The 24,048-nt window shown below is 48.3% G+C and overlaps 1 protein-coding gene across 1 annotated transcript in view; it reads right to left on the bottom strand.

Annotated features, from left to right (window-relative positions):
- Nucleotides 1-24,048, bottom strand: part of LOC147700971 (transmembrane protease serine 5-like) — a 257,795-nt gene that overhangs the window by 171,543 nt on the left and 62,204 nt on the right. Inside the window, exon 4 of the mRNA XM_086929282.1 lies at nucleotides 977-1,112. Coding sequence (XP_086785408.1) covers nucleotides 977-1,112 — 136 coding nt within the window. The remainder of the gene's footprint in view (nucleotides 1-976; nucleotides 1,113-24,048) is intronic.

The following is a 24,048-nucleotide window of genomic DNA, read 5'->3' as shown; positions in this document are numbered from 1 at the left end:
ATCTTAAAGGGGCCCTTAGTTTTCTTGAATAATTCTCTGGGAAGGTCTAGTGTCATCTACAAGTGTCTGTAAATGGAAAGGGGCGCTATACACACTGGGGCTAGCAAACTGCTTATAGGGCCACGTGTTTCAGTTAAGGCCTAAATTAGTCAATGTACTGGGAATATATTGTAATGTAGCATTTTAGGGGAACTCTTGATCCAGGCTCTACAAGCGACCCTTGGTTCCCCCACTTGCTCCATTCATCCCTCATACATAGGGGGTTGCGTCTATCGCAATAGTAACCAGACAGCCCTTTTCAACCCCACTGAGGGGTTTAAGACTGGGTGGATGGCACTCTTTCACTGAGAGTTGGACATTTTCTTTCAACCATCTTATTTACTGGGTGCTATTGGAGGTCTGCTTTGTTTCACTCCTCTTTGATCACAACCACCCCCACGCCCATAATCCCAGCGCCTATCCCGGATTCATCTTTGAGTTTGATGCATATGGTGAACGTATTGTTTTCTATGTTTACTTTAAGGGGCTTTAAGTCATTCTCCTTCAGTCATTGGCTTCTTTGGCTCTGGAACGTTCACCTGTTGGCTTAAGTTCATTTCAATCACATCTTGGACCACCAATAGGAGTATTTCACATACTCCATTTTTCTACCGGTTGTCTGGATGTGTCCTTCTCCCTTTACTGCAATGCATGAGGGGTCATTTTACATTTCAATTCAGTTGGTACCTGGTGTGGTGGTAATGAACAGCAACAAATCAATCAAAGCAACCTTTTTTCTGTAGCATCCATTTTGTCCAATACTTTTGTCAGTGCTCACTTACCAGTGCGGAAAAGCCAAACAAGCGTCAGAAAAGTCAATAGGTTCACACGCCATGCACTCGTCAATTCTACTGGTGTTGCCAATGCGTCTTTAATAGTTACTTTCTGAGGTGCACTTTGCTTCCCTTCTATGTCCACTCACAAGGACTACCCTTACCTGCTTTGGGTGGCTCGTCGTCCGTTTGGACAGTGATGGCGGACACCTCGATCGGCGTGGAGGAGCCATCCCCTTCTGGGTGCTCCGCCCCTGGTCGGGCGGTCTCTTGCTGCCTCAGAGGGGGGCTGCTGGAGGGCTGGGGGGAAAGGGGTAAAGAAGGAGAGATGGTGAGAGAGCCATGAAAGGTCAGGCGGAGGGAGTGGTATAGAATGAAACCGAGCTACATACAATGCTGAAATGTGGGTTCACCCAACTAAGGGGCATATTATCAAGAATGGCCCTAAAATTATCGCTGCTTTAGCGGCAGGAAACTGCAGCTAAAGCGGCGATAAGGGGCTTGGTAATATGCCATTGAGAATTCCCATAGAAGCCCAGGTTTGATGTCCTTCACACCAGAACCTGGGCTTCCATTGGAATTCTCTAGGGCATATTATCAAGCCCCTTATCGCCGCTTTAGCAGCAGTTTCCTGTCGCTAAAGCGGCCATAATGTTATTGCCGTTCTTGATAATATGGCCCATAGGCTTTTAATAGATCTTCAGCTGAAACTCGGCTGAGTTCAGATACTGGACTTCTGCAGGTGTGGCTAATGAATATCACCAGGACGTCATAGGACACTAATATAGTGGTCAAAATATTGAAAGACAAGTATGAATATTTTTTCTATATCTTATACCTAAGCTGTGGAACACAATGCCAGCAGAACTAAGAAACCAAGACAATGAGACACTGTTTAGAAAACAGCTTAAAACCGGGCTCTACCCCATTAATCCATACCCTCCATATGTACCGCTGCAAGTGTAGGTGCCCGCTATGACTAACCCACCGCTGTGAAGCCTTCAGGTAACTATGCGCTTTAGAAATTCACATAGCATAGCGTATATCGATCTTCACATCTGTATAACTTGCCAATACATATATCATCAAGTCACGTGGATGTGGAGTTAGGAATAGTAAACCTATACTTCCTTCTGGGTATGACCTTTCTGTATTTTGACCCTCAATATTCCCTCCACAATATTAGAGTGGCACAATATTCTTGTACTCGATATTCAATAGCGCAATCATTTATATTTTTACCTGTGCAAAGGTAAATCGTGTGATTCAGAAAAAGAATCACTTTAGACCAGAACCTTGATTTAGACCAGCTTGAAATCAATCTGTTACAGGAGGAATTCTTATTTTTTAAATTTGTTTCATTACCCACAATCTGCTGATCAAATAAAGAAAAAAAACGAAAGTAAGAGCTCATCCTTTCGATATTATTATAATGCAGTGAGTGGTTTTGTAAATTTTGAAGTTAAAGGTAACTAAGCATTTACAAAACCAACAGCTTTTCCTTTTGCATAGTGCAAACCCTGTAGTGTGTGCTCACACTACAAGGTCCTAGTAGATATCGATTTGGTCAGCATCAGGAGTTGCCCTCTGAATCAGGAAGATTTGCAGGAAACCCGCACCTCTGCTATTTGTCCATTCATCCTTCGCCAAGTAAAGTATGGCGCTATGTGAATTGGTTAAACTGAGGAAATCGGTGGCGAAACACCAATTTCTAAATTTATCCCTCATTGCAGCAAAAAAATCTCCTACCCTGAGGAAAATTTCATCTTTTTTTAAATTTAATAGACCTTATTGCTTTTAACTTATAAGTGAAAACAGACCAAACAAAGGAAGAAATATGCATTCCAGCATTCGCAATGTCCCAAAACCCACCCTTATCCCTCCCCTGCATAGGTATAAATTTAATTTATCGCTTTCACGCCATCCACTACTGCTACTAACACCCCCTTCCGTATCATATTTCTGTATTCCAGCATCACATGTTCTGCCACGAAATTCTGCTCATCAGCTTCAGCCTGGTCCAAGTGTTGTGTTGTGTTCAGGAGCCCTAGGAGACTTCCAATGAACAACTACTCTGCACTTTGCCAGCACCGTGCCCAACGTCGCCGTCCAATTCTTATCTTTGAGTGTCGTGTGACAGGAAATCTGCCTAGTAAGCATTGTTTCACGGATTCTTCAGGCAGCCACCTGTCATTTATCTGCAGACTTCTCACAACCCCTCCCAACATCCCAGCACTTCAGAGCATCTCTGTACCATATGTAGGATGTTCGCCGCCAGTCATTACACTGAGGGACATGCTGGGTGTGTTAGTTGTGTAAACTCCAGCTAGCTTTTTAGGTCTTAGGTAGGTCATGAGAAGGTGATGGAACTGAATGTGTTTGAATCTTGCATCTGTGGTGAGACTTGTCACTCAGTCACACGCTTTCATCCACTTAGCATCCGTCACGGGTTCCATGCATGCTTGTGACCCCCTCTCGCTTGAATTCACTGTGCTTACCCCCATCTGACACCAGGGCAGCACCAGGGCAGCACCTGCGGATAGCTGGAGACAGGAGCATAGTCATAGCTTGGGTTGATGAAGGGCCACCTGGAAAGCAGCCCATAATACCCCAGCTGTCCAGGCGGTACATATATGTACTAAAACTGGTCGGGAACGGTCAAAGCCTCCTTCGCTTGATCATATGTGAGAAAATGCTTATTTCGATAAATGTCTCCCACCATATAAAGCCTCCTTCCAGCCACCTACAGCCTGTATGATCTTATCATTTATATCTTTAAAGGGCTGTAGGGTCATAACGGAATGGTTGGGTTGTAGATTGGTTTCTCAACACCACAGTAATCCCTGTTTACCATAACATCCTGCTTGCCTGACCAGACTTGGGAGGGCCCGACCCACCTTTTTCCAAAACCATCATAAAAGGGTTCAATCCAGTCTTGCATTGTGTGTGTTCTCGCTTTAAGGCCTTTCCCCAACAGTAATTCTGGTCAAACCAATGTGCAACTTGTTGTAGTTGAGCTGCTGAGTAAATATATCAGGTAATCCCCACTCCCCCCCCCCCGTCCTCCCTTAGGGGGTATGTCCAATCAACTCGGCTGGACTTCCAAGCCCTAACCGAAGAACTAAGCAATCTATCCAGCTCTCAAACTTTAGAGAGTAAGAGGCAGATGGTATTAAGTAGCATGTATAGGTACTGGGGGAGGAGCACCAGATTTCGCTAGTGCTATTCGTCCCATTATGGACAGTGGCAAAGTCGTCTTCAATACTACTGGGCCTACGAGTCTCCACATCAGCCTTCCCATATTTAGGTCAAATTGTGGGTTAGGGTCTACTTGCAGCAGAATATTGAAATATCCCAAATATCCCAAATTGTATCTAATTTCCACCTTCAGAAGCTGCCCATGGTCAAACTCTCGAAAATACTACAAAGAATATACTAGCAATGGAATACAGTTGACCTTCAGCCTGGGGCATCACCAAAGGCAGTCAACTCAAGACCCAGTATTGGCACCAATAGTTGTGGGGCTCTCAGATATGCCATCGTCTCATATGATGCATAGTACGATATCACACGAGTTGTATAAGCAAAGCATATAACCCATTCCAACATGGATGCACTCACTCTGTAGACTGAAGGCTCCAGGGCAAATACGGATAACATCGGGGACAGCAGGCACCCCTGTTGTGTTCCTCTTCCCAGAGTCCTTTCATCCGGAACCCAAACTCCAGTTCTCACCCCCACTGTTGGCTGCTGATACAGCAGGTGTACCCATGAGCAGAAGCTTGGCCTAAACCCATGCACTCCAGTCCTGTCTAGAGATATCGCCATGAAACTGTATCAAATGTTTGCTCTACAGTAAGAATAGTTCATGCTAATGTTTAAGGGGACACCGTAGCAGGACTACAGGTTCAAGGAGCTCGCAGACCGAAAATTCCGGTCCTCTCCCCCTGCCAGGTGACCCAGGAGGCTTTAACAGCAAATAGCAAGTTAAAGCGGAGGGAATCCCCCTCCATACACGTATAGCACCTTAGCGTGTGCGAAACTTTTATTAACAACACTTATCACTTAATATAATTTATTTTTTTCACTCACACATACTCATTGGTCCTGAGAAAAGCCAGATGTAAACAAAAGGCCTGGCTGAAACATGTAGACCACATAGGACGTGGGAGCCCATAACTCACTCCACGACGTCCGACTGCCTTTTTATTTGCTAGCAGGGGCCCAGATATTAAAGTTATCCATATACCCTCGGGAACTGGGACCCACTGCATAGCTTTTAAATCACTATCTCACACACCCCCTCACAGCACACTCAGAGAAGTATACCAGCTCCTCAGTAATCTGGAGTCGTAGCACACCCTGGACACATTCGGTGTCACTGTGGTGGGCCCGATGATGAAGCATGCCACCAACTAGGTTGGTGGGTGAGGGCTTAACAACCAAACCAACTGGTTTGCCATCAGACGTACGCACTGAGTCTCCCGAAAAACACAACTAAGCTAGTCCTTTATTGATAATACATATTAACCAGGGGATTCGGACTGGCTTATCTAGTCCTCTCTCTCCTTTTTGATTTGCTGAATGTTTAAGGAGCACCAGCATCAGAGGTCATCACATGTGTTGGGTGTGTGCATAGAGCTCCTGCCCGATATAAAGCCTGATTGGTCGGAGCGGATCAAGGTAGTCAGAACCCGAAGCATCCTGATAGCCAAGGCCTTGCTTAATATTTTCACATCAGTACTGAGCATAGGCAGGGGGGATATGAGGCTCTTAGCATTGGATCTCTGTCTCTTTTTGGGCTCAATGTAATCAGTGCTTGAGGAGCACATTAAGGAGCTTCTCCATCACTGTCCACACCAGGTAACTTTTGTTTTTACATCCTGTCTGAATACCTCCAGGAGCTCCTAAGCTGTGAGGAGCCTCCAGCTCCTCCCTCTGTTACCAGGACAGAGAGGGCAGGGGCACACTCACGAGATATCCCTGCATTTCATCTCTGGTCATTTGTGGGTGTGAGGTCATTTCCTCCTCAGCTCCAGGACAGGGCCGGACTGACTACCGGGCAGTTTCGAATGCCTCCGAGCTGGGGGCATCCGGCCATGCTCCAGGCTGGTGAGGACCAGATGTGCACCCTCAGAGCTTTCCAAACTGTGTGTCCCGACACAGTACTGTGTCGCCTGCAAATGGTGGGTGTGTCGCGGGCACTTAGCACATAACTGCTGCTAATTAAGAGGCATTCCTAGACAATCTGCTCTATGGTCTTTTAAAGACATGTGAAGTGCTAGGGGGCAGCTGTGTGTGTGCCCGGGAATCTGGGGTGAGGTGACAGAGGGTGACAGACAGAGGGAGACGGAGGGAGGGAGACGGAGGGAGGGAGACGGAGGGAGGGAGAGATCGAGGAAGGGAGGCACAGGGCCACAGATAGAGGGAGACAGACAGAGGGAGGAGGGCGACAGAGGGAGGGAGGGAGACAGAGGGAGGAGGGCAACAGAGGGAGGGCCACAGAGGGAGGGAGACCGAGTGGGAGGCAGAGGGCGACAGACAGAGGGAGGGAGACAGAGAGAGAGGGACACTGTGGGAGACAGTGAGAGAGGGAGACAGAGGGAGGGAATCCGAGATAGACAGAGGGAGGGAGAGGGAGACAGATAGAGGGAGACAGAGGGAGGGAGACAGAGAGAGAGAGGGAAACCGTGGGAGACAGAGAGATAGGGAGATAGAGAGAGAGAGGGAGAGATAGAGGGAGACGGAGAGAGACGGAGACTGAGAGAGTGAGACTGAGGGACGGAGATAGAGGGACAGAGATAGAGGGACGGAGATAGAGGGAGGCAGACAGAGGGAGGCAGACAGAGGGAGGCAGACAGAGGGAGGGAGACAGAGGGAGGGAGATAGAGGGAGGGAGACAGATAGAGCGAGACACAGAGAGAGAGGGTGACGGAGAGAGAGATAGACACAGAGGGAGGGAGACAGAGGAAGGGAGACAGAGAAGGAGGGAGACAGAAGGGGATGCAGAGGACGACAGACAGAGGGAGACAGACAAAGGGAGAGAGAAAAAGAGAGAGGGAAACCATGGGAGACAGAGAGAGAGGGAGACACAGGGAGGGAGACCGGGATAGACAGAGGGAGGGAGAGGAAGGCCGATAGAGGGAGACAGAGGGAGGGAGACAGAGAGGGAGGGAAAAAGAGAGGTAGGAAGACAGAGAGGGAGGGAGACAGAGAGGGGGAGACAGAGGGAAGGAGACAGGGAGGGAGACAGAGGGAGGAAGACAGACAAGAGGGAGACAGACAATAGGGAGACAGGCAAGAGGGAGACAGGCAAGAGGGAGACAGGCAAGTGGGAGACAGGCAAGTGGGAGACATACAAGAGGGAGGGAGACAGAGGAAGAGAGATAGAGGGAGACAGAGCGAGACAGAGAGAGGTAGACAGAGAGAGAGAGGGAGACAGACAGAGTGAGGAGACAGCTGGAGAGGGAGAGAGATAGAGAGAGGGAGCGAGACAGAGGGAGACAGGGAGAGAGAAAGAGAGAGAGAGAGAGAGAGGGAGGGAGACAGAGAGAGAGAGAGAGAAAGGGGGAGGGAGACAGACAGAGACAGGGACAGAAATAGACAGAGGCAGAGACAGGGACAGGGACAGGGACAGACAGATAGAGGCAGAGACAGACAGACAGACGGGGAGGGAGACAGAGGGAGGGAGAGAGGGGGAGACAGAGGGAGGGAGACCGGGATAGATAGAGGGAGGGAGAGGGAGGCCGATAGAGGGAGACAGAGAGGGAGACAGAGAGGGAGGGAGACAGAGAGGGAGGGAAACAGAGAGGGGGAGACAGAGGGAAGGAGACAGGGAGGGAGACAGAGGGAGGAAGACAGAGAAGAGGGAGACAAGCAAGAGGGAAACAGGCAAGAGGGAGACAGGCAAGAGAGAGACATACAAGAGGGAGGGAGACAGAGGAAGAGAGATAGAGGGAGACAGAGAGAGGTAGACAGAGAGAGAGAGGGAGACAGAGTGAGGAGACAGCTGGAGAGGGAGAGAGATAGAGAGAGGGAGCGAGACAGAGGGAGACAGGGAGAGAGAAAGAGAGAGAGAGAGAGAGAGGGAGGGAGACAGAGAGAGAGAGACAGAAAGGGGGAGGGAGACAAACAGAGACAGGGACAGAAATAGACAGAGGCAGAGACAGGGACAGACAGATAGAGGCAGAGACAGACAGACCGATGGGGAGGGAGACAGAGGGAGGGAGAGAGGAGGAGACAGAGGGAGGGAGATCGGGATAGACAGAGGGAGGGAGAGGGAGGCCGATAGAGGGAGACAGAGGGAGGGAGACAGAGTGGGAGGGAAACAGAGAGGGAGGAAACAGAGAGGGGGAGACAGAGGGAAGGAGACAGGGAGGGAGACAGAGGGAGGAAGACAGACAAGAGGGAGACAGGCAAGAGGGAGACAGGCAAGAGGGAGACAGGCAAGAGGGAGACAGGCAAGAGGGAGACAGGCAAGAGGGAGACAGGCAAGAGGGAGACAGGCAAGTGGGAGACAGGCAAGAGAGAGACATACAAGAGGGAGGGAGACAGAGGAAGAGAGATAGAGGAGACAGAGCGTGACAGAGAGAGGTAGACACAGAGAGAGAGGGAGACAGACAGAGTGAGGAGACAGCTGGAGACAGAGAGGGAGAGAGAGGGAGAGGGAGAGAGATAGAGAGAGGGAGCGAGACAGTGGGAGACAGGGAGAGAGAGGGAGAGAGAGAGAGAGAGAGAGAGAGGGGGAGGGAGACAGAGAGAGAGACAGAAAGGGGGAGGGAGACAGACAGAGACAGGGACAGAAATAGGCAGAGGTAGAGACAGGGACAGACAGATAGAGGCAGAGACAGGCAGACAGACGGGGAGGGAGACAGAGGGAGGGAGACAGGGACAGACAGAGACAGGGACAGACAAACAGATAGAGGCAGAGACAGGGACAGACAGATAGAGGCTGAGACAGAGACAGAGAGGCAGAGAGAGAGAGGGAGGGAGACAGAGGGAGAGAGAGAGGGGGAGACAGAGGGAGGGAGCGGGAGGAGACAGAGACAGAGAGAGGGAGACAGAGGGAGGGAGGCTGAGTGAGACAGAGGGAGGCAGAGTGAGACAGAGGGAGGGAGTCAGGGGGAGACAGAGGGAGGGAGTCAGGGGGAGACAGAGGGAAGGAGAGGGAGCAGAGGGAGGGAGCAGAGGGAGGGAGACAGAGGGAAGGAGACAGAGGGAGGGAGACAGAGGGAGAGGGAGACAGAGGGAGAGGGTGACAGAGGGAGAGGGAGAGAGAGACAGAGGGAGAGAGAGACAGAGGGAGAGGGAGACCGAGGGAGAGGGAGGAGGAGACAGACTGAGGGAGACAGACGGAGGGAGACTGACGGAGGGAGACTGACGGAGGGAGACTGACGGAGGGAGACAGAGGGGGGAGACAGAGGGGTGGAGACAGAGGGAGGGACGGACACAGAGGGACGGAGATAGAGAGAGGGAGACACAGGGCGACAGACATGGAGACAGACAGAGGGAGACAGACGGATGGAGACAGAGGGTGGTGTGGTAAATAAAAGTTACCTATGCGGAATTTATGCGGTAAAGTTCAATAAAATAGCTCAATCCAAAATGAAAGGCAGAGTCCGTGGTATCTGAGTTTTATAAGGGTTTTATTCCATATAATGGAATTGGTTCGAACCAGGTATCATGTTCCATCACCACGAGGGTTCAGGAAGGGATAGCAACAACAAGTATTGTACAGAGTTCCCCAGGGGGAGCTAAAGAATTATTATTTAGCTCAGCCTCTCTTCTCTCTCACTCAATAAAAAAGTGGGGGTTAAGTGCATGGTGTAGACCCTTTTCAGAATGTAAGGATACCTCACACAGGCTACCGGCAGGACCACAACTGTTGTCCCAGCCGATGACCGTCCAGCGTCATCATCGGTATCCTGCTCCTGCGACAGGCTGGCGGTGCAATGCCCGTCGGGCAGCAAGGGAAGCTGCGCTTTGGCGGAGATCTTCTATTCCGAGCCAACGGGTGTGTGGGTGTGAGGGGCCTATTGAAGGTGCAATAGTGAGCGTGGTGGTGTATCTAAAAAAAGTCAGTAGAGTCCTGAAGAGAGAAGAGTTTATTGGTCAGGCTCACTGATTTGTTAAAAAAGGTGAAGGGGTATTAAGGAGTGGTGAACAATGAGACCAAACCTTTATTCAACCCTTGTTGTGAAAACGGTCAACATGTTTCTCGCCCTAAAGGCGATTCATCAGGACCTTTGTGCTCATATGATTGCTAGCATCCTCCGGATTGAGAGGACACTGATATACGACCTGTATAGTGTCGTTCGTAAATGATTCCTTATGAGGGACCTCCTGGAACAATGGAAAGAAATAAGCACATAGACATTGATGTCAGAAGAAAATATGGATCAGAGTACATCATGTTTGTGCCTGTATCCAGTGTGCCAGAGGATACGTGCCCAGTGGGTAGCGTTCTGTCTAGATAGTGACAGGGTCTGGTAGGACTGTGAGTGAGAGTGGTTTAAAAATAACAGTGCGCGTGGCTGAACTGCCATGCATAGTGCTGCCATGCTGGGTTGCTATAGCATGCATCTAGGTGGAGGCGCTGTATTTTCACCTGTGTATTGTACAGGGTAATGGTGGCACTTCCTCGTTAAGTCGAGCGGTGGGTGGTGCCAATAATGAAATATTATACAAACATTTGTAGGTTAAGAATTAGGCCACAAATGGGAAACAACCGCACAATTAAAAACCATTGGAGGTGATTTGACACTCTGTAATAAGGTTAGTTCGACGTTGGCGGGAAGGTCGTGTATCCCAGCCAGAAATGAAGGGTTTAAACAAGTCAACATGCCATGCTCTACGCGTGCGCCTACAAAAACGCGTGCGCCTAAGAAAACGCCAGTCTAGGAGTCACTGTTCCACTTACCCGTTGGGATTCCTCGTTAAAGCCTCACGAGCTGTCCAGGTGGGGCCAGCAGCGAGAGAGGAATTCCTATGGGGAAAGTAGTGTGTTTAGCGGGATCATTAAGGAAAGTTTCCCCAGCCGGTAACCCAATCGTGAGAGAGGGTTTGCTGCGTGTGTAAACAAATTGCAAGCTGTATGTCAGGGCTCGGATCCACACCTTACCTCAAAGGTCGCCGGTGGCAGGCTTCTCTGCACCTACCCTTCCCACTAGGACTCAGGTAACTGGACAGCCGGCACGGTGGTTCGGCGATGTCCAGTGTAGATAAGGGAGTGGAAAACGCGCGCAGAGGGGTGTGTCCCTCCAGTCGCCAGGTTACGGCGCGCGGAAGTCAACAGCAAAGAGGGGTTAACTGGAGATAGCGCAGACCGGGTCATAATAAACCGGGGCCATCTTGGAATGGGTTTAGAAGTATCGCGGAGCAAGTTAGGGGCACTTGGAAAGTGGCCAACTAGTCCAGATTAGTAGTGACTATTTGGCGAGTTTCGCCCTGGCATGCGCGGGTAAAAAGCAAGGAGGGGTTAGCTGGAGGTGGTGCTAACGCCGTTATTGAAAAGGTTTGGGAGTCTAGCGGGGCATGTTTAAAGCGCTTGGTAAATGGACTAATGGTCCAGAATAACAGTGGCTATCTGGCGGGTCTCGCCCTAGCATGTGCGAGTCAAAGGCAAGAGTCGAAAGCGAGGAGGGGTTAGATGTAGATAGCGCCGCCCTAGTCATACACAACGGAGGCCATCTTTGAAATGGGTTTGGAAGTCTAGCAAGGCATGTTAAGACATTAGCTGTTGGACAACTGGTCCAGAATGATAACTATCTGGCGAGTGTCGCCCAAGGCACCCCATCATTCAGTCCCAATTCATCGCTCTGAAGCCGGTGTATCCATCTCTGTTCATATCTGAACAGAGCTTGTTGGTTCAGGGTTGGTAAAGACTCAAGGACAGTCCATCGGATGTTCTCTGGAGAGTGATTATTGTCCTTGCAGTGTTCGTACAGCTTTGTGTGTGTCTTATGACAACGGATGTTACTATTGTGCTCCATTATTCGTTGCTTGACAGGACGCATTGTCATCCCGATATACAACGATTCGCAAGGGCAAATCAGAACATAGATACATCTGGAACTGTTGCAGTTGGTGTGCTTGTTCATTGTCCAAGTGAAGTTCTTATTAAGTACAATGGTCTTGCCCTGGATGGTCTGAGGGCAGACAACACAGGAACCACAGCGGTAGTGTCCAGTAACTGGGGGGAGGTCCCAAAGCGTATAAACAGATTGGGTGCTGGTTTTCTTGGGACGGGTATGGATAAGGGTGTCCTTGAGGTTGGCCGTCCTTTTAAAGGCAAACCGTGGATGCGGTAACTCCATACCTGCGGAGTTTAGAATGCCCCAGTGGGTACTGACAGTTTTTTTGATGAATGAGGAGTTTCTTGTAAATGAGGTAACGCAAGTGATCTTGTCATCTGGCTCCTGGGGGTGTGCCTCAAGGAGCGCCTCTCTGTTGTTGTTGAGGGCTCGTTTGGTAGAGTTTTTTAGAAGGCGTGTGGGATACCCCCGGTCCAGGAGTTTGGTTTGCAGGGCTTGCGCATGTCGTTTGTAGTCAGCGATTGAACTGCAGTTTCTCCGAAGGCGGAGGAATTGTCCGAAGGGGAGATTATCCCTAAGGGATTTCGTGTGGTGACTGGAGTAAGGCAAAAGACTGTTCCTGTCAGTCTCCTTCGTGTAGAGACTGGTGCTAATTGTAGTTGGCTCCAGGATTATGCTGAGGTCCAAATAGGGTATGGATTTATCGGAAATGGTGCCCGTGAACTTAAGGAAAGGGTCTTGTTGGTTTATCCAAGTACAGAAGGCCTCACATGTCGTCCGATCCCCCTTCCAGAACACCAGGATGTCGTCGATGTACCGACGCCAACACGTGAGATTTTCACGGAATGGGTTGTGTTCAGGCGGGTAGATGCATTTTTTCTCAAACGATGCCATGTAGAGGCATGCCAGGCTCGGCGCAAAGGTCGAGCCCATCGATGTCCCACGGATCTGGAGGTACAAATTGGACTCGTATTTGAAAAAATTTTCAGTCAATGCAATATGTGCCAACTCCATTATGAATGAAACCGGGGTAGGGGACAACCACTCCTCTTGGCGTAGGAGAGAGTCCACAACTTCCAGCGTTGCCTGTTGGGGTATATTCGTGTACAACGCTTCCACGTCGAGTGTCAAGAGAAGATCAATATCCTTCCTGCCATCCATATCATCGATAAGCCGGAGCACATCTCTCGTGTCCTGCAAGTAAGAAGGGATGGATTTAACCAGGGGTTGCAGGAAGGCATCACAGAATTGAGATAGGGGTTCTAAAATTGAACCGATGCCCGACACGATTGGTCTTCCTGGGACTGGGGTAGTACCCTTGTGTATTTTAGGCAGGGTGTAAAAGTATGGTATGACCGGGTCGGTGGTTACCAGAAATTCTGCCTCTTTTTTACTTAACCATTCGTTAGTCTCTGCTTCAATGACCAGAGACATCACGGTGGTGGTCAGACGGTTGGTTGGATCCTCTGTCAGTAACCTGTAATGGGTCGTATTTGCTAGTTGGCGTCTACATTCCTGATCGTAGTCGTCATAATTTTGTATCACAGTAGCTCCCCCCTTATCAGCTTGCTTGATGACAATTGAAGTGTCCTTACCGAGGGAGGAAGCAGCCTGTCTTTCAACATTGGAAAGATTGTTAAAAGGTTTGATTGAGGGTTTGTTCTTCATAGTGCGCAAAACTGCTCTTTCGAACGTCAAGACCTCTGGTGGGACCATCCCATCAGTGGGGGTGAAGGAGGAAGGCTTCCTGAGACCCGTATCCTCACAGGGTAAGTCTGGCCGGTCATTGAAGAAGGCTCGGAGACGTATCTTCCTGAAGAACTGCTTCAGCTCGATCATTTCCTGAAATGAGTCGGGGATCGGTGTAGGGACAAAGCCCAGTCCTTTTTCCAAGACGGTCTCCTCTGTAGTAGTAAGATTTCTGTTGGAAAGGTTCACGATCAAACTCTTCTCCCTCTGGTTGTCGCGCTCCTGGTTTCCACTCCCGACGGCTCTGGCATCTGGTCTTGCCACTGTACACCCTTGTTCCCGCCTCGCTTTCGCCCTCTTCCTCTGCCCCAACCTCTGCCTTGAAAAGGAGGCGGATTAAGGGGGTAGAATTGCGGGGGGCCCTGAGGGTAGAAGGGATATTGCCACTGTGGTGGTACATGGGGTGGGCCATGGAATACTGGTCCTTGGTGATATCCTTGTTGCCAGGGACGTGTGGGTCGTGCATTTCTCGCCGGGTAGCCTCCACTGGAATCGCTGCTCGTGGAGCCCCGCCTATTGTCTGTGCTTGAATTATCGTCCGAGGAGTAGGTGTTCTTCTTTCCTTTATAATCATCCTTGAGGTAGGGATAGACCTTCTCCTTTGCAAATTTGGCTATGTCTTTCTCCAGTTTGGTGGTTTTCTGTTTGAGCAGGAAGTCATGGTGGTCAGCCATCTCTTGGTTGATCTCAGCGAGTCTTGTTGTAAATGCTGGTTTATTGTTTTTAGACGTGGCATTTTTCATGGTTGCTTCCATGGCAGAGATTTTCTCTTGGAGCGCTTCAGACAATCGTTTGGCAGTCTGGCTGATCAGAAACAACAGGTCCTTGGTACACTTCCAAGAGACCTGGCACCAGTCTACTTTAAACCGTTTGTCGTCTAAGAACAGCCTAGGCACGATGTTAACAATTAGTCCCTGTGGCGCTATATTGCTCCTCAGGTACTCTGTCATCATTAACCCGTGGATCGTTATCCTGATCAGTTCTTTTTTCATCTCACTTAGTGTGGACCACTCGTCAGAAGAGGTTCCTGATACGGTAGTTGGAGGATTGTTGAGGAGTGAAGGCGTGTTCCTTAGTGTTTCAGCAATAGTGTCTTCGTCAAAGCTGAGACCCGGAACATCCTCCATAATAGTGTGGGATGGGGACTTAGTCGGGGTGCCCTGTGCTACGTAAGCCAGAGCAGAGTGTCAAATAAACCCACTCAACAGAGTGTACTGAGGGTTTGCTATGCGGTTTGGTCCAAGGGGCGGGAGGTCCTTGCCCCTGGTAACCTAAGTGATTCCCGTGCACAAAGCACGCTGAAACTGGTATCAAACAGGGGGACAAAAAAGGGGGTGGACGATTTTTGAATGGGGTCCAATGTACTCGTCCGAAGAGACAGCAACAACAAGTATTGTACAGAGTTCCCCAGGGGGAGCTAAAGAATTATTATTTAGCTCAGCCTCTCTTCTCTCTCACTCAATAAAAAAGTGGGGGTTAAGTGCATGGTGTAGACCCTTTTCAGAATGTAAGGATACCTCACACAGGCTACCGGCAGGACCACAACTGTTGTCCCAGCCGATGACCGTCCAGCGTCATCATCGGTATCCTGCTCCTGCGACAGGCTGGCGGTGCAATGCCCGTCGGGCAGCAAGGGAAGCTGCGCTTTGGCAGAGATCTTCTATTCCGAGCCAACGGGTGTGTGGGTGTGAGGGGCCTATTGAAGGTGCAATAGTGAGCGTGGTGGTGTATCTAAAAAAAGTCAGTAGAGTCCTGAAGAGAGAAGAGTTTATTGGTCAGGCTCACTGCTTTGTTAAAAAAGGTGAAGGGGTATTAAGGAGTGGTGAACAATGAGACCAAACCTTTATTCAACCCTTGTTGTGAAAACGGTCAACATGTTTCTCGCCCTAAAGGCGATTCATCAGGACCTTTGTGCTCATATGATTGCTAGCATCCTCCGGATTGAGAGGACACTGATATACGACCTGTATAGTGTCGTTCGTAAATGATTCCTTATGAGGGACCTCCTGGAACAATGGAAAGAAATAAGCACATAGACATTGATGTCAGAAGAAAATATGGATCAGAGTACATCATATTTGTGCCTGTATCCAGTGTGCCAGAGGATACGTGCCCAGTGGGTAGCGTTCTGTCTAGATAGTGACAGGGTCTGGTAGGACTGTGAGTGAGAGTGGTTTAAAAATAACAGTGCGCGTGGCTGAACTGCCATGCATAGTGCTGCCATGCTGGGTTGCTATAGCATGCATCTAGGTGGAGGCGCTGTATTTTCACCTGTGTATTGTACAGGGTAATGGTGGCACTTCCTCGTTAAGTCGAGCGGTGGGTGGTGCCAATAATGAAATATTATACAAACATTTGTAGGTTAAGAATTAGGCCACAAATGGGAAACAACCGCACAATTAAAAACCATTGGAGGCGATTTGACACTCTGTAATAAGGTTAGTTCGACGTTGGCGGGAAGGTCGTGTATCCCAGCCAGAAATGAAGGGTTTAAACAAGTCAACATGCCATGCTCTACGCGTGCGCCTACAAAAACGCGTGCGCCTAAGAAAACGCCAGTCTAGGAGTCACTGTTCCACTTACCCGTTGGGATTCCTCGTTAAAGCCTCACGAGCTGTCCAGGTGGGGCCAGCAGCGAGAGAGGAATTCCTATGGGGAAAGTAGTGTGTTTAGCGGGATCATTAAGGAAAGTTTCCCCAGCCGGTAACCCAATCGTGAGAGAGGGCTTGCTGCGTGTGTAAACAAATTGCAAGCTGTATGTCAGGGCTCGGATCCACACCTTACCTCAAAGGTCGCCGGTGGCAGGCTTCTCTGCACCTACCCTTCCCACTAGAACTCAGGTAACTGGACAGCCGGCACGGTGGTTCGGCGATGTCCAGTGTAGATAAGGGAGTGGAAAACGCGCGCAGAGGGGTGTGTCCCTCCAGTCGCCAGGTTACGGCGCGCGGAAGTCAACAGCAAAGAGGGGTTAACTGGAGATAGCGCAGACCGGGTCATAATAAACCGGGGCCATCTTGGAATGGGTTTAGAAGTATCAGGAAGGGATAGACAATGCTTTATTAACAGGTTACAATATATATAGTAAATGCATTTTAATGGTGATGGATGCAGAAGGCGTAACAGCTGAGAGAAGAGAGATAAGAACACATGTACGTAACAGAAGGCGTGCACGAGGGCGTACACGGAGGTGTGTGCTAGACAACGTCACATGAAAGTGTCACAGGTAGGTGGATCCATAGAGGAATCCTGCAGTGTCAGCAGAAATACATGGCAGAGATGCGCGCGCAGCAGCATGACGTGTGATTGACGTGGAACTGGAGGGCGAAGGGGACTTGACATTTAGCTCTTCATGAGGAGACAGAAGTCTGGCGTGTCAGAATAACCTAATCCCAAATCATATCTAATATCTTGTGTTTGAGGAACTGTGTTATCTAGAAGGAAAGGTCTCTCGGACAGAGGCTATTCTATACTGACTGCTAATGCGTGCATAAGCGTCTATGTGTCTACATGTAGTACGGGGGCCCTGGGCCTACCATGGTAACAGGAGCAGTGAATTACTTGCATGGAGACAGTAAGGCCGGGCCCTTTGCTCTGCAGCTGGGAGGATGTTTACCTGAACTACTAGACAGGAATGTATTTTTGAGGAGCGGAGCAGATAACTTGAAGGCTGAATACAGTCTTGGCAGGCACGAAGGCCGAGCCGGGCAACGCTCACCGCACAGGGAGTAAGGCAAGGGTCATGGAAGCGGCAGGCTGCGGCTTTCAGAGGCAGAAGGCAGAAAGGACTCGATGGCAGAAATCAGGGCCTAGCTCACCAGAGCCAGGAAAACGTGAAAGTGCATCATGTAAAGACGGTGGCAAGGCATACTTAGGAACTGAATATCCGACCCATTCATGGTGGATCTGAAAGAGGACATGTTAACGTTGGACGCAAATGTATTTGCGTCTTCATAGCTGGTTGCGGAGGGAACATACATGTACTTGAAGCACGTACATGGAGCCGTTGGGGTCTACGATAGGGGACACAATTGACCATAAAAATTCATATTACCTCATTCCCTCCTTGTCCCCTACGGACCCTTCATGATATATCAATCTGCATTAGTCTATTTATTTGTTCACGCAACACCAGTTGCTCTTCCTTTTTCAGGCGGGATTTAGGATGTGGATTTGGATGAGGAATACATGATGTGGCGCACAGACCACAGATCGCTGGTCCACACTGTAAACATAGGTAACAACTGAATACTATGAGTAGGGCTATTCCGAGGAAGGATAGGACTTTCCATCCCCAGGCTGACAGCACGCTCCAGAACCAACCGGACCAGGTCCAGTTGCCTGGATTCTGGTGTATCTGACTTGCAATCTTGTGGAGACGGGTTATAGCTCTATATACTGACGGTGCGTTTTCTGGAATAAAAACACAGCAACTCGATCCGATGACTCTACAAGCTCCGCCCCTATCGGCCAGGATGACGTCAAGGACAAGACGATTTTGAAGAACAACAATCCGCATAGCAGACTGCTCCTCCGTTAAGTTGCCTAGGGCGGAAGTAGTTTCATTCACTACCGCTTCGAGAGTTCTGGTTAATTTACGTATCAGTTTACTATTAAAGACAGCACCTAAATAGGGAAAGAAACCTTTATTGAAGTCTGTATACTGCTCCCATGCCGTTTCAGTGTAGTCGACAATCGGGAGATCTCTCTGGGGTCTATTGTGTACTAGATGGGAGTTCCTATGATAATCAGGAGGGGCTAGGAAAACAGGTGGCAGAAGGAATGCAATGTAACAGGTACCATCCCAATCTAGAGGTAAGCGTATATATGCTGTATGACCACAAATGAAATAGGAATGACGGGAAGCTTTAAATGTGGACTTGCCTTTATCACTGAATTCGATCACAGTAGTACATTTACTATGACCTAGATGTACTGAACCATTCTTTCTGACACATAATTCACCTTTTACTGGTAATACTGACATAGCAGGCAAGACTAGTTCTGTTTCGGACTGGACATTCAGGATCATGAGGTTAAGTGTAAAATTACCTAATCCATATACTTCGTTTTCTAGATCAGTACCTGTCCTTTGGGGAAGACCCTCCTTGTCAGGAAAACATACTTTATGCAGAACTGTGTTCAGATTTCCCCACACCCAATTGCCTTGGTAAACTACAGAATCAGAATCTAAAGAATTTATCAAACTAAACCATGCACCACAGGAACCATTGTGTGTGAACGGGTACGGGAAGAGGGGCAGAACTCCCTTGTACTTCTGATAGGGAGGGAGTCGGCCACATATCCAACAATTGGTAGCATTGCTGGTCTGATGGGAATGATGTAACATACTAATGAAAGTATTGTTGCACAGCGCAAGTCTGTATGACAACTCGTGAGGGGGTAATTCACTGAAAGTGTGTTCGACAGTGTCATTTGAAAAAGAATGTGCACGTTTGAAAATAGGAAAATACAAGTGTAACAGTATACTTGCAGCAATAATCAAAAGACTCAGAAAAAACATAATCAATAATGTCACGATACAGTGACTACGGAGAGATTTACAATACTCATGTTTCTTGATCTGTTTCTGTCTATCTCTCTCTCTCTATTGGGGTCTAGGGGATACATGTCAGAAACTTGTCTAACCGATTCACCTAGGGGAGGACTTAAACAATTAAACTGTCTGACTTGCTAGACCTCAGTTTCATACGGAATTCCTGGGAGGGAGTTTTCTCTACCAGGGGAAGCTTTGGATCAGTCTCTGGAAGGGGGCAGGGCTGGGAGTCTAGTTTCGGAGGCAGTCCATAATGTTTTTTAACATGACTCGAGTGAAGCCAGCCCTTGCGCCCCTCCACCTTGACCGCGGTCCTTGTGGTCAATAACACGAGCTTCGGCGCTTGCCAGCGGGGCTCCAGCGGACTTCTCCTGTCAAAATTCCTCACGAGCACCAGGTCCCCCGGAACAATCGCGTGTGGCTTCACCTCGGGGTTGTCGGGAAAGGCTGCAGCGACCTGTGAACGACATGATTGTAGTGCAGACATCAAGGAGGCAAGGTAATCTGTCAGCATAGTACAGTCAACATCAGTGATTTTACGAGGCAGAGGCGTCCCCCACATATTCGGTGGCCTACCAAAGACCACCTCATACGGGGATAGCCCTGTTCTTGAATGCGCTATCATTCTCATGTAAAAGAGCGCAACTGGTAAAGCTACTATCCAGTCAACGCCTTTTTCTCTACAGATCTTGGCAAGACGTATTTTCAGGGTCTGATTATGACGTTCCACGAGACCTGCTGCCTCGGGATGTCGGACACAGTGGAATTTCCATTCATAGCCTAGCAGGAGTGATACCTGCTTCATGAGCTCGGATGAGAATGGCTGACCGTTGTCTGAGTATACGACACGGGGCAAGCCATACCTGGGGAAGAATTCACGTACCAGCTGCTTGGCAGTGGTCGGAGCAGTGTAATCTGGGACTGGATATGCTTCTGTCCAACGGGAGAGTGCACATACAACTACGAGGACATATTTGAATCCTCGATAACGTTCCATCTGGATATAATCCATCTGGAGGACTTCAAAAGGGTGATCGGGAGGATGAAATCCACCTTGCTCTACGGGAATGCTTTTACCTGGGTTGAACTGACAACAGATCATGCAAGTACGCACTTTCTGTTTGGCTGCTGCTCGTAAATGCTTATTGAACCAGAGGTTTTGAATACTGTCTAACATGGCTTTTTCTCCTACATGTGCAGGACTGTGTACTGTGTTAATGATAACTTGAACCATAGAGTCGGGGAGAAACCATGTGGCTTTTCCCTTCGTCATCCATCCCTGATCTGTCTGGATCCCTCCTAGTTCAGTCCATTTCTTTATTTCATCTGGTGTAGCATGTGTCTGTATGTCAATTACATCTAGGGCGGGATCCCTAACTGTCATGCAATGTGTCGGTGTCTGAACTATTGTCTTTGTCATATCAGTTGTATGGGTGTGAGTCTGAGCTGTATTTTTGGCTGTTCGATCTGCCAGGTCGTTACCCTGGGAAATGGTATCTGTGACTTTCGTATGTGCCTTGCACTTCATGATGGATATCGCTGTAGGCAAATGAATTGCGTCTAACAGAGCTTGAATGAGGGGACCGTGCTGGATTTTGGCCCCGTGAGAGGTCAAGAAACCCCTCTCTCGCCAGAGTACACCGAAGTCGTGTACGACTCCGAAAGCATAACGTGAATCTGTGTATATGTTAACTCTCTTGTTCTTTGCTCGAATACAGGCTTGAGTCAGAGCGATGAGCTCTGCTGCTTGGGCTGACAGAATGTCAATACAATTTGTTTCTATGACTTCGGTTTCGGTCGTGACTGCATATGCGGCCACTAACTCTCCTGTACTTGTTCTCATACATGAACCATCCACATAAAGTGTCAGGTCTGGATCTGGTAATGCAGTGTCTGTCAAGTCTTGTCTGGGTTTTGTAGTAATGGTAATGACTTCAATACAATCATGTGCCAAAGGGTCTGTCTCATTTAATGGCAGGAGTGTAGCAGGGTTCAATGTATTGCAACGTCTGATTTCTATGTGTGGTTGAAACAATGTCAATTCATAACCGGTCAGTCGTGCTATAGTCAAGTGCTGAGTCTGTGTTCGGTTTAGAAGAACTTCCACGGAATGTGGAACTTGTACTGTCAATTGATGTCCTAACACTATGGAATCACTTTGTCTGATGGCTAGAGCTGTTGCTGCTACAGATTTCAAGCACGCAGGCAGAGCCTGGGCTACTGGATCTAGTGTACTAGAAAAATAAGCACACGGTTTGTGTGAACCTGCTTGATCCTGGGTCAGCACTAACAATGCAGTACCTTTGCGTTCTGTGACAAAAAGTGTAAAAGGCTTACTGTAACATGGTGTCGCTAAAACAGGTGCTTGGCATAAGGCTTTCTTTAAGTCTTCAAAAGCTTGTGTATGTTCCTGGGTCCAAGGGAGGACAGTCGATGTCGCTGCCTCCTGGGTTGTCAACTGTATGAGTGCCTTTGCTAGAAATGCGTACTGGGGAATCCATTGTCTGCAGTAAGAAGTGAGACCTATAAAGGCCCGTACCTCCTTTTGTGTCTTGGGTTGTGACATGTTTACAATTAACTGGATACGGTCAGGTGTTAGCTGTCTCCCCCCTTTGGACAGCAAGTGCCCAAGGTACACAACTTGCTGAACACAGAATTGCAGCTTCGAAGGAGACACCTTTTGTCCCTTGTCGGCCAGGAAATGCAAAACCGTCAGTGATGCTCGTTCACATTCAGGTTCGCTACGGGCGGTGATCAGTAGATCATCGACGTATTAAAGCAGGGCAGTGTCGTCAGGCATGTGTATACTGTCAAGTTGTCTTTTCAATGCTTGGCTATAGATGCTAGGGCTTTCTGTGAATCCTTGAGGTGCGCGTGCAAATTTGAAGCTTCGACCATTTAAACAGAATCCGAAGAGATATTGGCTTTCCGGATCAATGGGAACACTAAAGAAGGCGTTCTTGAGGTCAATTACAGTAAAGAACGCTGCTTCAGAATCAATAGCAGTCAATAGAGACGAAATGTCTAGGACCACAGGATATTGTGGTACAATGCATTTATTCAGTTCTCGTAAATCGATAACTAATCGATAAACTGGGGGTGCATTTGGGTCTGTACGTTTAAGAATTGGAATAATAGGGGAGTTACAGAGGTTTGAGTCGGTTTCTACAACCACTCCTTGGGCAATGAGCTCGTCAATGATTTTCAGCAAAGCCACTACAGCATCTGGAGGTAGCTTGTATTGTCGGATTCGTGGTAGTACTACTCCTGGCTTAAGTGTAACACGATATGGAGTAATGTGCATACAACCTACATCAGTGGGGCCTTGTGCCCATAAATGTGCAGGGACATTTTGTAACCTGGAATCAATATCTCTCAACACATAGTGACCCTTAAAGTCACGCAAAAACAACCTTACTCCTTCCGGAGAATAGCAAATAACAGCTCCTAGAGCTTTCAGAGTCTTGATACCTAACAAGTTTTCTGGACATGATTTTGTGAGTAATAAATCTGTAGTACGTGTCAATGGACCAACGGCAAGGGGAAGTGGTTTCGATACTTCATTAACAATAGGCTTTCCTGAAAATCCAAGGGAAACATTCTGTGAGCCTGAGAGGGGTGCCCCTGGAACCTCGTCGTGACTGATAGTTGTCCTGCTTGCCCCTGTATCAATTAAAAACTTTCTGTCTTTCCCTAATACTTGACTATGTACATAAGGACCCTCTTGATCTACAGGAACCTCAATAAGAGGCAAGCCAACCTCCCTCTCTAGGCTATTTCATGTATATCGCTGATAGTCGGGGTAGTCAGTTTGTGCATATTGGTACATCTGCTGTGACCCATGTTGTGTTGCGGCAATCGGTTGTGGCGGTGGTACTGCTACGGTCTGTACGGTCTGTTGTGGAGCATGCATGGGCTGTACATTCTGGGGTACTTGTTGTTGGGCCTGATCTTGTCTAGGTGGACGGGGTCTCTCTTTAGTTTTGCCTGTGGAGATATTGTGTTTCAAAACTGCACAATCGTTTATATAGTGACCTGGCTGTTTACAATAGTTGCATGTCCCTTTAACGGGAACTGCCGAATTACTAGACTGTGTCATACCCTTTTTATTACCATCAGATGGAACTGACTGAGCAACTAGCATTTTCATTTTTGTGTCTTTCATACGTCTTTGTTCGTGATCATGTTCTTCCCTAATTCTGTTCTTGTGGTACTGTAACATTTGCAACATTTGTGAAGGTGTATTAGCTTGCCATGTGCTCTCGACTTTCAGTACACGGTTCTTAACCTGGGGCAGTGAATTCTCGACCAATTTGGATACAAAAAGATGTGGATATGACTCGCTACTTGCTTTCAGGCCACTGTTAATAATAAAACATTTCTCGAATCGGGAATAAAAATCACTAGTGTCTTCATCGGGTTTCTGTTTGCAGGCTGAGATTGCATCCCAGTCCTCCTTTTTAGTTGCTAACAAACGTGGCAGGACCTGTACTAACAATCCTGGTAATGCTTTTGTTTTATCCCCAAGACCTAAACCTGGGGTTCGAGTCGCTTCTTCATTTTCTAATGCAGCCCAATCTATCTTTTTGTCTCCCACCTCCCATTCCTTTTCTTTAAGTTTTTCGTAAATACCGGCAGGCAGTAATACTTTTAATATTTTCATAATGTCAGGATAGGTGTAATCTCCCATGAGTAACATATCTTTAATTTCACGGTGAAAACCTGCTGGGTCTTTATCATGACTAGGCACTATTTTCTTCATTTCCAATAATTCCATTTTGGTTATGGGCGTGTACACAAACACGCGTCTAAAAGTATTATCATCATTCCTGACTGGGTGCACTTCTCGTAAGGGATTCTGTCTGTCTATGTAATACATTTTTCTTTCTGGGGGTGGAGC

This window comes from Lissotriton vulgaris, chromosome 7 (genome assembly GCF_964263255.1).
Source record: "Lissotriton vulgaris chromosome 7, aLisVul1.2, whole genome shotgun sequence".
NCBI lineage: Eukaryota > Metazoa > Chordata > Amphibia > Caudata > Salamandridae > Lissotriton > Lissotriton vulgaris.
The sequence above is the reverse complement of the archived record's forward strand: the minus strand, read 5'-3'. Positions and strand labels throughout refer to the sequence as shown.